The following is a 14719-nucleotide window of genomic DNA, read 5'->3' on the forward strand; positions in this document are numbered from 1 at the left end:
TGACGAGCTGCTGAGAATACTGTACGGCTCATCTAGTCACTCGGATAAAGGAGTGAATGTAGTAACAACGATAGCTTTGTGAAAGCCAAGGAACGGATCGAAATTTAAGTCGCTATTCACTGATCATCAAAGCTAAGTAAAAGTAGCGCTGGCGAATTTGAACGAATGAGTCATTAGAGAGTCATGTCTTTTCAATGAATCGGTTTATTCGAAATAATCCAGTTGCTAAAATTAACAGTTCACTCATTCACTTAAAGCTACTGTATGACTTCTAAAAACTTGGGATATAGCACACGGGGTTTACATCATTTTGAATGACTCTTCAGTCACTACTGTCATTTAAAAGACATTCTTCAAAATTTTATCTTATGTGTTCGACAGAAGAAAGCCATCAGGTTTGGAACAACAAGAGGGTGGATGAATGATAACATGATTAACATTTATTTGTAAACCAGTCGATTAATTATGTAAATGCAGCTTTCCTAAAGAGTCTTATTTTAACCAAAAGCGCTTATCTTTAAGTGAACTTTAACAATGTTTTCCACATTATCTTCAGCTTGGGTTTTTGTTTCAAAGTCTGTTTTCAAATCTGAAATACAACTCTCCTCACACCAAAGGCAGATTTTTACCGTTTGCTTCAATAAGCAGCTTGAGGAAGGATAAGAATAAACCAAGGAAAAACTGATAACCTACTGAGAAGGAATAGCTCTTCTAATCTTCTAGCTCTCCTAATTCTTTTGATGGTCCACAAGGCTGAACTGTTTATCCTTTATGTTAATGTTGTACTTGAAGTGTGTTATAGTGTTGTACTTGTTAATATACTTGATGATACTGATACTATCCTGAGAGTATAATAAAGGCTGGTTCATCAACAGACTGAACTGATGCACCCTGCTAAGAGCAATTTTGCTTGTATAATTTTTTCCCCCACGATGCCAGTACAGTGACTTATTCTATTCTAGTCCTATGATGTCACTTGTTTTCATTCTGTTTTGGCTAAGATATAGCCTAGTTCAATGGGCCTTAGCATAAGCCCACAATACTAACAGCAGGGGCCATAACAAAGGATGGCTACGCCTATATTTACCTCAGCAGAAACTGCTGCATCAGACTGTACATGTATAGGCTGTGGTGCATCTTGCAGCAACTCTGGATTCAATTTAACGATTTGTGAGAGGAAAATCCAACTCGCAAGAGCACAAAACTGCGAATGTGCTTGGATAATCAAAGCTGCAGAGCAGAGACAGTGGTAGCTCTAAGGTATGTCCTAAGGGGGACAAAAGACAATGAAAAAATTGAAAAATCAATTTAGGAGAACTCTGATCCTGGGGACATCTGCAGATGTCAGTTATTCACCGAATTAGCTGGAGGCCTTTACGGTTGATAAAATAGAAGATTCTACTCTTATAAAAAGAGAAGGACACAAAGGTCTTTGAATACAGATTGAAAAGTATCCATCCAGGACTTTTTTTAACACACCAATTGGCTTTCGGATAGTAGGAATACACTGCCACCAACTGGTTATGGTAAGTATCCCTTGAAATTGATGCTATAGAAACAGCAACAACATTGTCACATAAAAATAAAAACACTAACTACCATTCAAATTAATTCTTTACTATCTATTGGTATTCTCTTTTTTCAATATACACCATTTTCAGTTATACTGAGGCATGCGCAATGTATCTGAGGCACTGAAGAAATAATTCCATAATGAAGAAATAATTCCAAGAAGAATTGTCATTTAATAAAAAGTTAATTAATTACATATTTTATGTATATATACACACATTCGTTTTCTTTACATTATATTGCCTACAGCAGCTAAGCAAATTTAGCAAACACAGCTAAGCAAATTTAGCAAACACATCACTTGATAAACTTCAAAATTAATTTTTAAATATTTTGTTCAGTGCTACTGAAATCAAGTCACGTTTTTGATGCATCCCTTTAATTAACATTAAAACATTGAAAGTATGCATTTGCTCTTGAGGAGAAAAGTAGAAAAGCCCAGAATGTGTGATACAAACCGAGTCGATCGTATCACACAAAAATTCACCTTCTAATGCCCTGAGCTGTATTAATTTATGCAAGGCTCTCATTAAGCCAAGGTCACCCGCTGACCTGCTTTTAATGAAGCAGTTCTCTGAGACTTGCTTTCCTTGGAGGCTCCAAAAGACTCATATCTGCATAATGGAAGGAGAAATCCAACACAAATAAGTGATTCAGCAATGCAGTGGTGTGAATTGTGTAATTGAAATGTGTAAAAACAGTGCACTCACAGTTCAGTGTATCTCCTCCAGTCTTCTCTGCTGACAGATGCTCTAGTGTTAGCCAAAGCTGTGGTCAGGTGAGTTTGGCATATGAGAGAGCCAGGCTTACTGGGGCCAGTCTGCACCAGAGAGGATTCATCCTATGAACACAAAAGAGCAGCAGATCTCATCTACTGAGCAGCTACACACTCTAACACTGTCTTCAGTCTATGGATGGATGGGAAAACTATATAGACAGAATGATGGATGGACAGGAAATCTATACAGGTAGAATCATAAATGGAAAGATGGATGGATGGGAAAACTATATAGATAGAATCATAAATGGACAGATGGATGATGGATGGGAAAACTATATAGATAGAATCATGTATGGATGGATGGGAAAACTATATAGGATGGATGGAAAACTAGAGGGATAGCAATGGATAGGAAAATGGATGGATAAAAAACTAGATGGATAGAATGATGGATGGGAAAACTATAGATAGAATCATGGATGGATGGATGGGAAAACTACATAGATATAATCATAAATTGATGGATGGGAAAACTATATAGATAGAATCATAAATGGATGGATGGATGAATTGGAAAACTAGAGGGATATACTGTAGCAAATGGATGGGATCATGGGAAAACTCACTGAATGGATGGATGGGAAAATTAGATAATGGATGAATGTAGGGGAAATGAATTAGATGAATGAATGGATGGAGGAATGAATGGGACAACTAGATAGAATGAATGGATAAATGGATTATGGATGGATGGGTATAAAAACAAAAAGATGTAACCCATGTAGGTCAACCACTGATCAATTTTGGATATAAAAACAAAAAGACAGGAAATTGATGGATGGATTGATCCATCCATCCATCAATTTGAATATCTAGTTTAGAGCTAGATCTAGTTTTTTATACCCATCCATCCATCATCCCTAGATGGATGATGTACGAGGAAGGCAACTGACCGTGTTTTTGCGGTAACTGTTCTTAACGGTGCTGACTTCTGCTCGGAGGCGTTCTGACTGCTCATGGGTCAGTTCCTGAAAGCCCTCTTGCAGACAGGACATAAAAAGGGAGGCATGACAGGAGCTTGGATCCCTCATTGATGCCCCTGTCAGGTCGGGGGCAGTCGAATTGGCTCCAGACAGGTACTGAGAATTCTGGGAGCAGAACAGAATGTGAGTCTCATAAGAAGCTCAAAAGTATTACATTATCATAGTAGTTGGAATGACATATAATCAATTAGTTTTAAATATAACATTTGTAAATTTAGAGTCTCACCGATTCAGATAGAGATTGGTTATCCAGTTCAGACTCAAAGGAGCTGCCAAAGTAAAGGCGCCAGATGTTGTGACGTGGGTCCTCAGGTGGGAGTTCACTGGGGTCCAGCAGAACCATAGAGTGCTCCAGCCCTGCGTCCCCCTCTCCAGCTGAGTCATCTGACCCGCTGCTATGGTTCAGGAAGATCAGGGACGAGAGGCTGACATCACTGTCTGACCCTGAGCCCAGATCCTATAAAACAGCAGAGAGTCTGATTCACACACAAGCTGTAAATTTAGCACTGATGTACTGACTACTTTTTATATGATTTCTAAATCTAGTGTAGTTGTAGACCGAAATATCGACAAGGCCAGTTACTGACCATTTTGAGATTATCTTGAGTGAATTTTTTGTACATGTCTTGATTGTATATGACACATGTATATACACAACTAGTATTTCAACTATCACAGAAATAAATTACATTTTAAAATATATTGAAATAGAAAACCGTTATTTTAACTGTAATTTGTAATAATATTCCGCAATATTACAGCTTTGACTGTATTTTTGATCAAATAAATGTAGACTTGGTAAGCAAGAGTCTTCAAAAACATTTCAAAATCTTACCGACCCGAATATTTTGAACATTAGTGTATATGTTGACCATTGGCCACTGGTCTTTAGAAATGGGCATCAGCCACTGAAAAACCCATGTAGGTCAACCACTGATCATGTGATTAGAGTGATATATGTATGGGTGAATGTTTGAGTTTGTGTGTAACACACATGCAGAAGGTTGGGCCCCAGGCTGCTATGGATGGCCTCTAGCTGAGCGTTATAGAGAAGAGCCTTCAGGTCGGCTCCAGTGAACAGCTCTGTTGCAACAGCAATCTGCTCCAAGTCTACATCTGCAGCCAGTGGCACAGAATGAGTTAAAGCCCTCAGGATCTCCAGCCGTGCCTCCTGAAGGACAGATATGTATCAGTGAATTAATAGTGAAGATCTTTTAGGTGTAAAGATTATGTAAAATTATCTTTAGGTGTAAAAGCGACGTGCGCCAGACAACATGCTGACCCGATCAGGAGGAGGACAATAGAGAGACTTGTCCAGTCGCCCAGGTCTCAAGAGAGCAGGATCAATCAGATCAGGACGACTGGTGGCAGCCAACACATACACCCCTGGAAATAAAAAAAACTATGCAGAGATCTCACAAATACAAAATGCAATCTTCCAAATATCAAAAAAATTATAATAATTCTCAAGTCACATAATTGGCTTTGCTCTACAGTCTCAGTCTTGGTGTTTTTGTGGCAAAACAAATTGTTTTTTAAATTTAGAATTAGATGGTAGCAAAATAACTTCTCTAAGTTAATCTACTGATTTTGATGATGTAAGCAATAACCACAGCAGAATTAAAAGCATGAAACTGAAACTTTGCACAAGTGTCCTCAAATGAACACTACATGCTAACATGAGGCACAGGGTAGTTGACATACAATTTCAAGCAGTTTCAACAGTGTGATGGTGGTGTGCTTCTGTATGCGATATTTTTTTCCCAGTTGTAATATAATTATATAGTTTTTATTAGAATACCTTTTATGTTTTTAAAATTTTATTTGTCACACTACAAGACTACGGAGCAAAAGATTGATTTAAAATGTTGAAAAACTTGGTGACTAACCCTAACCACATACATACACTACCAATCAAACGTTTGGGGTCAGTATGACGTAGAAAAAAAAGAAAAAATGAAATGAATGATTTTATTCAGCAAGGATGCATTAAATTTCAGAGTGCTGAAAAAAATATTAAGCAGCAAAAATATTAAGCAGCACTGTTTTAACTTTGAGTACCAAATCAGCATATTAGAATGATTTCTGAAGGATCATGTGGCACTGAAGACTGGAGTAATGATGCTGAAAATTCAGCTTTGCCATCACATGATTACATTACATTTTAAACAATATTAAAATAGAACATTTTTAATTTATGTTCTAAAACATTTTACAATATGACTGTTTTTACTGTTAATTTTGACTAAATAAATGCAGCCTTAAATTCTTTCAAAAAGATAATCTTACCAAGCACACACTTTTGAACGGTAGTGTAAATATAAACCATAACCTAAAATCTGCTTTTGAATTGAAAAAAAAAAAAGGCCATGGACCTTTTATTTGTCAACTACCCACTTACTCACAGATCAACAAACTGAGACCATGAAGCTGGTCAAAACGAAACAACCTCATGTTGAACCCAGGTAAAAGTGTAAGCATTTGATCTTCAATCCTGATGTACCTGTCAGTCCTTCCACTCCATCCAGCTGAGTAAGTAGCTGATTAACCACACGGTCAGTGACCCCTGTGTTGTCATGGCCTCTTCGAGGGGCCAGAGAGTCAAACTCATCAAAGAACAGTATGCACGGCTTAGCTTGTTGAGCCCTGCAGCAACACAGGCACACATTTGGTGATGACTTCAGTAAACTGCTACTATATTTCATATAGAAGAGCATTTAGACAGACCTCTGAAACACATCTCTAACTGCCTGCTCGCTGGCACCAATATACTTGCTGAGGAGTTCGGGACCCTGGAGAAACACATAGGACATCACAATACATCAGGACAATCAAATTTGATGTCAATATATACACATACTGTACAATTTCCCTTACCTTGATGCTGATGAAGTTCATGCCGCTCTCTTTGGCCACAGCTCCAGCTAGTAAAGTCTTGCCTGTACCAGGAGCGCCAAAGAGCAGCACACCAGAGCACTGACGCATGGGAAGACTGGAGAAGAGCAGTGGGTACTGGACACAGCATGACACATCAGACTATTACTTCAACCACACATGAATAGGGATATATAATGGAAATTCTTTGGTTAAAAAGAACGAGGGAACTCTATGTCTGTCTCAGTCCTTATGATCACTGGTAAATGGTTTCTGTTGCACAAATCAATTTATAGACATTGATGATAATATTTTGAATTAGTAGATTTAAACAGTTATACTTGGTGTCTCGAATAACATTAAAAATATGACATTAAAAATATGAAAAATATGTGTTATTTTAGTATTATTGATATATTGTTTCAGTTTTTCTTCATTTTAGATTTTTTGTTTTAACTTAAATTTTTGTTAAACTTTTAGTAACTTTGTTGTGTTTTTGTCATTTTTATTCATTTTTTAAAAATGTGTCTATATAGCTTTTATTCATTTTAATTTATTCATTTTAAGTTTATTAAGATTGTTATTTTAGTGTTTGAAGTAAAACTAAATGAAAAAGAGAAACATTTCCTTGGCATCTAGTTATTTAAAAACATTTTATATTTCAGTTAGCGTTTATTTAGTTTTTTATGGTTTTAGTATTAGTTAATGATAATGACACTGACTTGAGAACAGATGGACCAGTATTATCATCCTGACTTTTTGACTCACAAAAAAATACTCTACAGCAGAGCAAAACTCAAAATGTTTTTTCATAAAAATATTTAAATCAATTCCACAAAAAAATGTTAGTCAATTCAAACAGTTAGGCACTTTTTAACATACTCTTTAACACAGATTTGTAACCAGTCTAGTTGATTCGCCAAATTTTCTTGCACATGAACTGGATTTTTTTATTTAGAAAAGCTGGTCTTACACTGAAATCAACAAAAAAATTATGTCCACACACTGAAATTAAACCCCAAAAATGTATTTATAAACAGCGCAACGTTTCGACCAGTAAGGTCTTCATCAGGCACAAGCTACAATTGAGCTGTAATTTCAGTTATTTTTAATTTGTTTGTTTATCGTTATCTTTTTGTACAGCACCTGAGCCCAATTTGGGTTTTAGATGTGCCCATATTTTTTTGTATTTTGATTCTTACACTGTAATGGTCATTTTGTGCACAACAGCTACCATACCTTAGCTGGCAGCAGTATGATGTCCATCAGGAGCTGACGCGCGTGATGAAGTCCCCCAATACGCTCCATGCCGGCCCCGGTGGGAGCCTGCAGCTGAGCCCCCCAGAGGGAGGGTGGGGTGAAGCCCTGAAGGGCCTGTCTGAAGTCCTTATAGCTCAAATCTGTAGAACCAGAAAACTTAGATTTCAGAAAAACAGCTGAATCACAGAAAGATATGAAATTAGATATAGCACTGGCCTTCAAAGTTGCCATTATTTCTACTGTGTAGAGTGTTGGCATGGATGGCCCTCTCGAGCAGCAGGTTCAGGTCTCGTGGCATGAAGCCCTCTGTTTCTTTGGCAACACTGTCCAGTTCAAGAGTAGTTTGACAGTCCAGGAAGTTCTTTTTGACTGTCAAAGACCTCAGAATCTCAACCCTTTGAGCCTACAAAGAGAAAACATCATTTTACAGTAATTTTCTTTACTTTAAAAAAGGAATAAAACTAAAATAAAACTGAAATTCAACTAAAGATATACTTAAGTATATTTGATTCTGCTAAAGTGGAATTATTGCAAGTATAGTACGGTAAAAACATCTTGCATTTAAAGACTGATATTATACAGACATCATACTATCCTTACTAATAGTGATATTAAAACACATTTTAGGCTTAATATTAAAAAATTGCATTGTGCAATAAAGAAGTTCTCACAATAAAGTTTAATTATAATATTTATATCAGTAAATCTAAAGCGATATGTCAGTAAATATGATAATGGTTTGTAGTATACTTTCTTTTCACTAGGGTAGTCTTGAGTAGTCAGACTTTTTACTATAGGTATAAAGACTTGTCAACACTGCAGCTTGTTCTGGCAGGGATTCAATAACAGGAGCATCACAAACTTTAGCAAATTCAGTGACTTTCTCATCTAAAAGTGCCACTTTGAAGTCCAAATGTTTTTGTTATATTGCGGTAGGGCTGCGTGATTAATTTAAATAAAACTGAAATCTTGATATGGCTAAGTATAAAAAAAATCAAGAAATGAAGACAGTCATAAATATAAGTATTATCATTTTAAAGTTTACATTTTTTGTTATTATTATTATTGTGGTTGTTGAATATAATGATCATATTTATAATTACTATAGTCATACTGATACATAATCACAAAATGTTAGGCCAAATTGTGTAGCCCTGGCACCGTAACCCTGGAACTTTTTAAATCACAATTGCAATTTTTCCTTTGATCTTTTACCCAAATCATGTAGTCCTAGACTGCAGTTTCATGAACCCACCTGATCTGGTGTTTGGATCTTGCAGAAGCTTTGGAAGAAGTGTGAACCCTGCACCGCAGTCAGAGTCTGATGAAGGGAATGTTCACTATGTGCTGTGACTATCAGAGCTATGAGACTGGATCGTACCACCATCTCATCCACCAAATCCCTCAGACCTGAGGAGAACACGCAAAGTAAAGACATCCATCAGATGATTCCTCACAGAGATTCATGTAGAGCCAGGCACGTCTGTTATGTCTTACTCTGTGCTATGTGCTGCCGCAGTACGGCCTCTGGCCCATGCTCGTGCTCAGGTGAGGTCGCAGCACCGGTCACGTGATCCAAGTCATCCAGCAGGACCACTGAAGGTTGTCTCCAAACTGCCTGCTCGAAAACCTCTTCCAATCTCTGTCTGGTTTTGTCTGCTCTCTTACCTAACAAATTCATTCATAATATAGAAAAATATTATTGATAAAAGACAAAAATGTAAGTAAATTGGGGAATCCACATCAAAACAGGTCAGTCTAATATTCTTGCCTACCTTTTAGTGTTTTGCAGTCCACAACTTGAATGTGGACGTCCAGCTCTTCACTGGCCTTTCGACACAGTGCTTTCGATAGAGAAGATTTTCCACTGCCCTGTGGACAGAAGCAAGAAATTGATCCCATTCATCCCTTTTTTTTTACCATATAAGTCAACACATATCCTTGATTGTTATCTGGATTTCCGAAAAGTCACAAAATTTGACATCAGTGTAAAATCCTCAAGAGCATGGGCGCGATTGCTACATTTATCCATTCAACAATGTATAATTTCAAACTTCATACTTAGAATGTCACCTGAAGTCAGACTAACAACATGCAGAGATGTTTAACCCTGAATTCTAATGCAAATGTACACTACCATTACACTACCAAGTCAGTATATATTTTTAAAGACATTAATACTTTTATTCAGTAAGGATGCATTAAATTGTAAATACAAATTACAGTAGATACAGTACATTTAAGTATGTTACAAAATATCTCTATTTGAAATAAATACTGTTCTTTTAAAATATTCATCAAAGAATCCTGAAAAAAAATCATCACATTTCCACAAAAATATTAAACAGCAACTGTTTTCAATGTTGATAATAATCAGAAATGTTATTAGAGCAGCAAATCAGCATATTAGAATGATTTCTGAAGGATCATGTGACACTTGTGTAAGACTGGAGTAATAATGCTGAAAATTCTGATTTGCCCTCATAGAAATAAATAACATTTTAAAATATATTAACATAGAAAACAGTTATTTTCATATTTATTTTAGTTATGCTTCACAACATTACTGTTTTTACTGTATCTTCTATCAAATAAATGCAGCCTTGTTGAGCATAAGACACTTATTTTAAAAACATTAAAAAATATTACAGACCGCAAACTTTTAAACGGTAGGAAACCTGACCGGAATGATTTAAATTAATATTCTCGGTTGATAATCGTATACCTGCATAAATAATTACTTGCATAATATTAAGTACAAATTTCCCACATCGTACTTTGAAAGGGCCAAAGCATAAGTGTGAAGGTTACCTTTGCACCTGTGATGAGCAGAGCTCCACTCATCAGTCCACGTCCTGTAGAGACCAGCTCACGCGTCAGAGAACCTCCCATTAGAGCATGCGAGATGTGCTCGAAAGCAGACCTGCTGATGTCCTCTACCCCACTGAGCAAACAGATTCAACAATCACATTCAATAAAGAAAAACTACACTGACTCAACAGAAAGTAAAGTCTGTTTGCAATGGAGATTAAAAAATACATTGATATTACAGCCGCACGATTCTGGATAAGTTGAGAACAACACTTTTTTTGTTTGTTTCAAATAGAGATTGCGATTCTCCCACAATTCTGAACAGACACTTAAACAAAATAACACGTAATTTACTAGAGGTTCTGAAAAAATGTAAATTGCTGCAGTCAATTTAAAAAAATTTAATCAGAATTGAATGAATGATTCAATGACTCACTCATAAAGAGTTCACTTGTTCCATGACTGGTTGAATCAGTGTTTTTGAATGAGCTCTATTTTGTCTACCATAGACTTTAGTGTTTATATCCGAACTATAAACTTTTATCCCAGTACTTCTGCAATAATTTGTAACACAGAAATATGATACTGTTTGGTTGAAAAGACTATATGTGAAGCTACTTCATACTGTACCTATGCTTTCTCTGGGTTAGTGGCAACGGAGATCTGAATATTCTGGTGTGATTTTGTCAAAGGATTAATAGACGTAGGAGAATTGTTGTCATTTAGAAATAAGATTGCATGGGTGTTTGAATCGTGATCTTTTAGCGAATAATCGTGCAGCTCTAATTGGTATTTTCTCTTTTTAAAAAGAATACGAGCATACCCGAGAGAGCTGAGGGAGGGAAAGCCAAGATACAGATCTTCATTATCATCATCAGCGCCACTGTGGTCAGAATATTGTGGCTCTCTGAAAATCTAAACAGAGATTGAGCTGGTTTGTTAAGCATGCATGAGAAGGAAAATTAATTTCCAAAAACGATATGTCTTTATACCTGCACGTCTGTTTTCTTTAGTAAACTGGATGATAGAAAGAACATCTCATCATCTTGCTGTTGCTCTGGTTTTAGCACAGTCAAGACAAACTCTTCTTTTCCTGAGAAGAGAAAAAAACAGAATAGTCTGTGATAATTGTAAAATGATTGAAAACATACATTTGTATGGTTCTTCCTCACACCTTCAGCACAGGGTAAGAGAATGACATTAGTGCGTCCGGTCAGACAGGTCAAAGGTTGATGGCTCTGAGCATGCAGCCAGTTGAGGAATGCAGACTGAATATCTTCTTCTTTTTCACTTTCTGCCTGCAGAAAAAAAAGGGAATAACTTAACAATACAATATTTTCATTAGCTGACAGTATTAAGCACTGCAAGAAAATCTTACCAACGGTAGTAATGGTCGAACCATGACTGCTTCTGCTACTCTTGGCAATGATTTTAAAGGCTGAATCCTCACCGCCGAGTGAGGTTCAATCTTCAAATGCCTTTGCAGCACCTTTGGGATCTACAACAACAACAAAAAATTAACAAGATTTAACTAAGGGATGCACAATAAATCTGTACTATATCGGTTATAAGCCTATATTCGTTTTTTTTTTTTTCATGTGTTTGTATTGGTTGGATACAATATAAAGAATATTTCTATGAAACTTTATAACGGAACTGAAACTGTAATTACTTACCCAAACCTTCCCAGAGTAAATTTCTTCACATTTATGGAATTTCTGGTCTTCCTGCAGCCTTTTCATATTGTGACAAAGCATCCTGACCACAACAGTGTTCTCCTTACATTCCTCTGCATCGTTCCCTTTGTGAGGTCCATCTCTGATTTTCTTCTTCTCCATGGCCTGCTTGACTTTCTCCCTGAGTTCTTTAGGAGAAAGTATCTTTGAAAGTCTACCGTATGTTAAGGCAGACTGCCCTGGATTCCAGTTATCTTGTTCTTGCAGGTTCCATGGCAGTATATGGACATCTCCATGACAAGAGCCTAAATGGCTGACAGAGCTAGGAGGAGTTCCACATGTTCTGAGGATACAGTCATTCAGGATGGTGGGAATTGTGGGAACTGTGATATTCTCCTTTGCAGGCTCAAATCCTCTTGTAAACAAGTATCTAAACAAGCTTTTCAGATCAGCTATACCTCCCCAATGGCCTTCATTCTGACTCTCCAGATGATCACTGAGGGGTTCCCGATGGACGGTTGAGCTGGAGGAAGACGTGACATCAACATTCTGGTGTTGTAGATGTTGCCTTGGCTCCCCTGATCGAGTTTGGTGGAGTTGTTCATTTCCTGGATGTAGTTTTGGAGAGACAACGAGCTCAGTGAACTGCTCCAGTCGGCCGTAAGGAACAGATGGAGATAGGGATGCTAAAAATATAAGAATCATTAGTGTACAAGAATCTGTTCATACCCAATGACAACTTCAATATGACAGACCTTTAAAATAGGGCAGACTGACCTATCCTGATATAGATGACAGTGTGCTGGTCCACCCATACAGGGAACACACCGTCACTGAAGACCACTCGGATCTGATCCAGGAGTCGCTGTTCCAGAACAATGCTGTGCAGCTCCTGGAACAAAGTTCAATCAAATTTTCGATTGAAAAGGCATTCACAACCCATTTTACTTGATCTAATGTATTTGTATAAAGTAAAAAAGGTGTTCAGTGAGAATACATTTTATTTACTGGGTCATGAAATGTGAGTGTTTCATATCAAAACTGAGCCAATGCGAATGTTTGCAGTGAATTGTGAAGGTTTAACTTTGTTGTTCTTTTAGAATGATACGCACTGATGAATCGTGCAAAATTAGACCAGTAATGTGTATCATGAAAGAAAATTGGGTCCATTTAGAGTTCAAGTAGGCTTTGAAAGATGTGTGATTTTGATTTATATGCATTATAATGGGCATATACCACCATGTATCAACTAAACATCTCCTTGGGACTGAAGACAAAGATAAATGATGCCACTGTGCCCTCACCAGGATCTCCCAGTCATCTGGAGACAGAGGCTCTACGAAAACCTGCTGCACTGACTGCACCTGATGACATGGCCGCAGATACCCCTAAAACACATCACAACCATGTTACATGTATCTACATCAGTGCTGCTCAACCTTTTTGACTCCAAGGCCCCTCATTGTCCACAGCAATATTCAAAGGCCTCATGACTTTTCCAGTTGTTCATTTTAATTGATGAGGATTAAGGATAAGCAGCATTTATAATGATATTTTTACTCAAAATGTATACCTGTTAAAATTATTTAGGGCTTGGCATATGTAGAAAAATGTATATTCATAAAATATATAAAAAATGCCCATGGAGTTATTTAACATGACTTTTCCCAGTCTGGAAATAACACTTTTAAAATAAGGCATATATCCAGGTTTTTTCCATACAAAACTGAAATAGAATATGAAATATCTTCAATTTTAGTTGCTTTATTTTAATTCTTGTTTTGTCTTATTTTAAATCCTTTTGAGGCCCACTTGTGTGCCCGATCCCTTGAAACAACTTATCTACAGCTATGTTCCATCAAATAACTTCACAGTAATATGCAACACATCTTAACCAGTGGCAAACCTGTTCTCCCTCCTTGAGCCCAAGTTTCTCTCCCAGCTGTCTGCTGATCTCAACTCTGTCCTCTGGACCTGAAGACCTGATCCAGCTGAGGAACACGGGTGCAGAAACACCCCATGACAGCTCCAGGATCTGGTTCTGACATCACATTAATAATACATGACTCTCAAAACATTCAGAACTTTACATATGATGGAAGGTAAACATACAGTACAGTGGCGGAGTAGTAAATAGCATGTATATTATTATAAAGCAGCTAGCTAGACACAAACCTCATGAAGACAGAGATGAGTGGCGAAGTTTGATGACAGCTGAAGAAAGCAGTTCTTGGAGTTATTGAAGACCAGAGTGACAGGTTGAATCCCTTGGCTTCCCAACATTGCCTGCAAGGCTGCAGAAACCGATCGCTCCAACTACAAAATTATACCTTATTGAAATTAATCTGTGGTATTGAAGTCTGCATGCTAGAACTGTCAGCATGAATTCGCATTTCAGACATTAAAAGCCCACGGAGTGTGTCGATCAGTCGTAAAAGCGTCGTTTGAACGAACAGTTTCGATTAGCTGGGTCTAGCAGTGTTGCCAGATTTCACTGGGAAGAGACTGATTAAAGCGATTTACCACATAAAAAATTATTCTGAAAATAATCCCCGAAAAAACGCAACCTACAGCTATCTATTTTTATAAGTGACTTTATTGATAAAGAAGCGTCGACACTCTTGCAGCTGGACATTGATTTAAAAATAATTGCATTGTTACCCAGATATTGCGATGAATAAATAATTAGGATCAAAATAAAACACTATTTTTAAGGTACTTGGTAAACTACTGGTTTAAGTTAGTGTAAATTACTGGTTATA

General features: G+C 37.1%; 1 protein-coding gene across 2 annotated transcripts; it reads right to left on the bottom strand.

The window, feature by feature from the left end:
• Nucleotides 1-1725: 1725 nt before the first annotated feature.
• Nucleotides 1726-14388, bottom strand: pex1 (peroxisomal biogenesis factor 1). 2 transcript variants are annotated; one of them, XR_013190436.1, is made up of 25 exons: nt 14133-14388; nt 13864-13998; nt 13262-13345; nt 12735-12849; nt 11958-12643; nt 11660-11779; nt 11456-11579; nt 11274-11374; nt 11105-11196; nt 10282-10414; nt 9246-9342; nt 8968-9138; nt 8726-8880; nt 7687-7873; nt 7450-7610; nt 6214-6348; nt 6064-6128; nt 5840-5982; nt 4619-4722; nt 4331-4507; nt 3563-3793; nt 3247-3441; nt 2283-2413; nt 2025-2186; nt 1871-1994 (listed from the first exon to the last, which is right to left on the bottom strand). XR_013190436.1 is itself a non-coding variant. In XM_077196191.1 (24 exons), exons 1-24 carry the CDS (start codon nt 14238-14240, stop codon nt 2102-2104), a joined length of 3735 nt encoding a protein of 1244 aa, XP_077052306.1. In that variant the 5' UTR covers nt 14241-14388; the 3' UTR covers nt 1726-2101. The 2 variants fall into 2 exon arrangements, 1 of the variants encoding a protein (XP_077052306.1); XM_077196191.1 differs by having other exon boundaries at nt 1726-2186.
• Between the last annotated feature and the right edge of the window lie 331 nt (nt 14389-14719).

Source organism: Siphateles boraxobius, unplaced genomic scaffold, assembly GCF_051911475.1.
Source record: "Siphateles boraxobius isolate OS27281-9 unplaced genomic scaffold, OSU_SipBor_1 35, whole genome shotgun sequence".
NCBI lineage: Eukaryota > Metazoa > Chordata > Actinopteri > Cypriniformes > Leuciscidae > Siphateles > Siphateles boraxobius.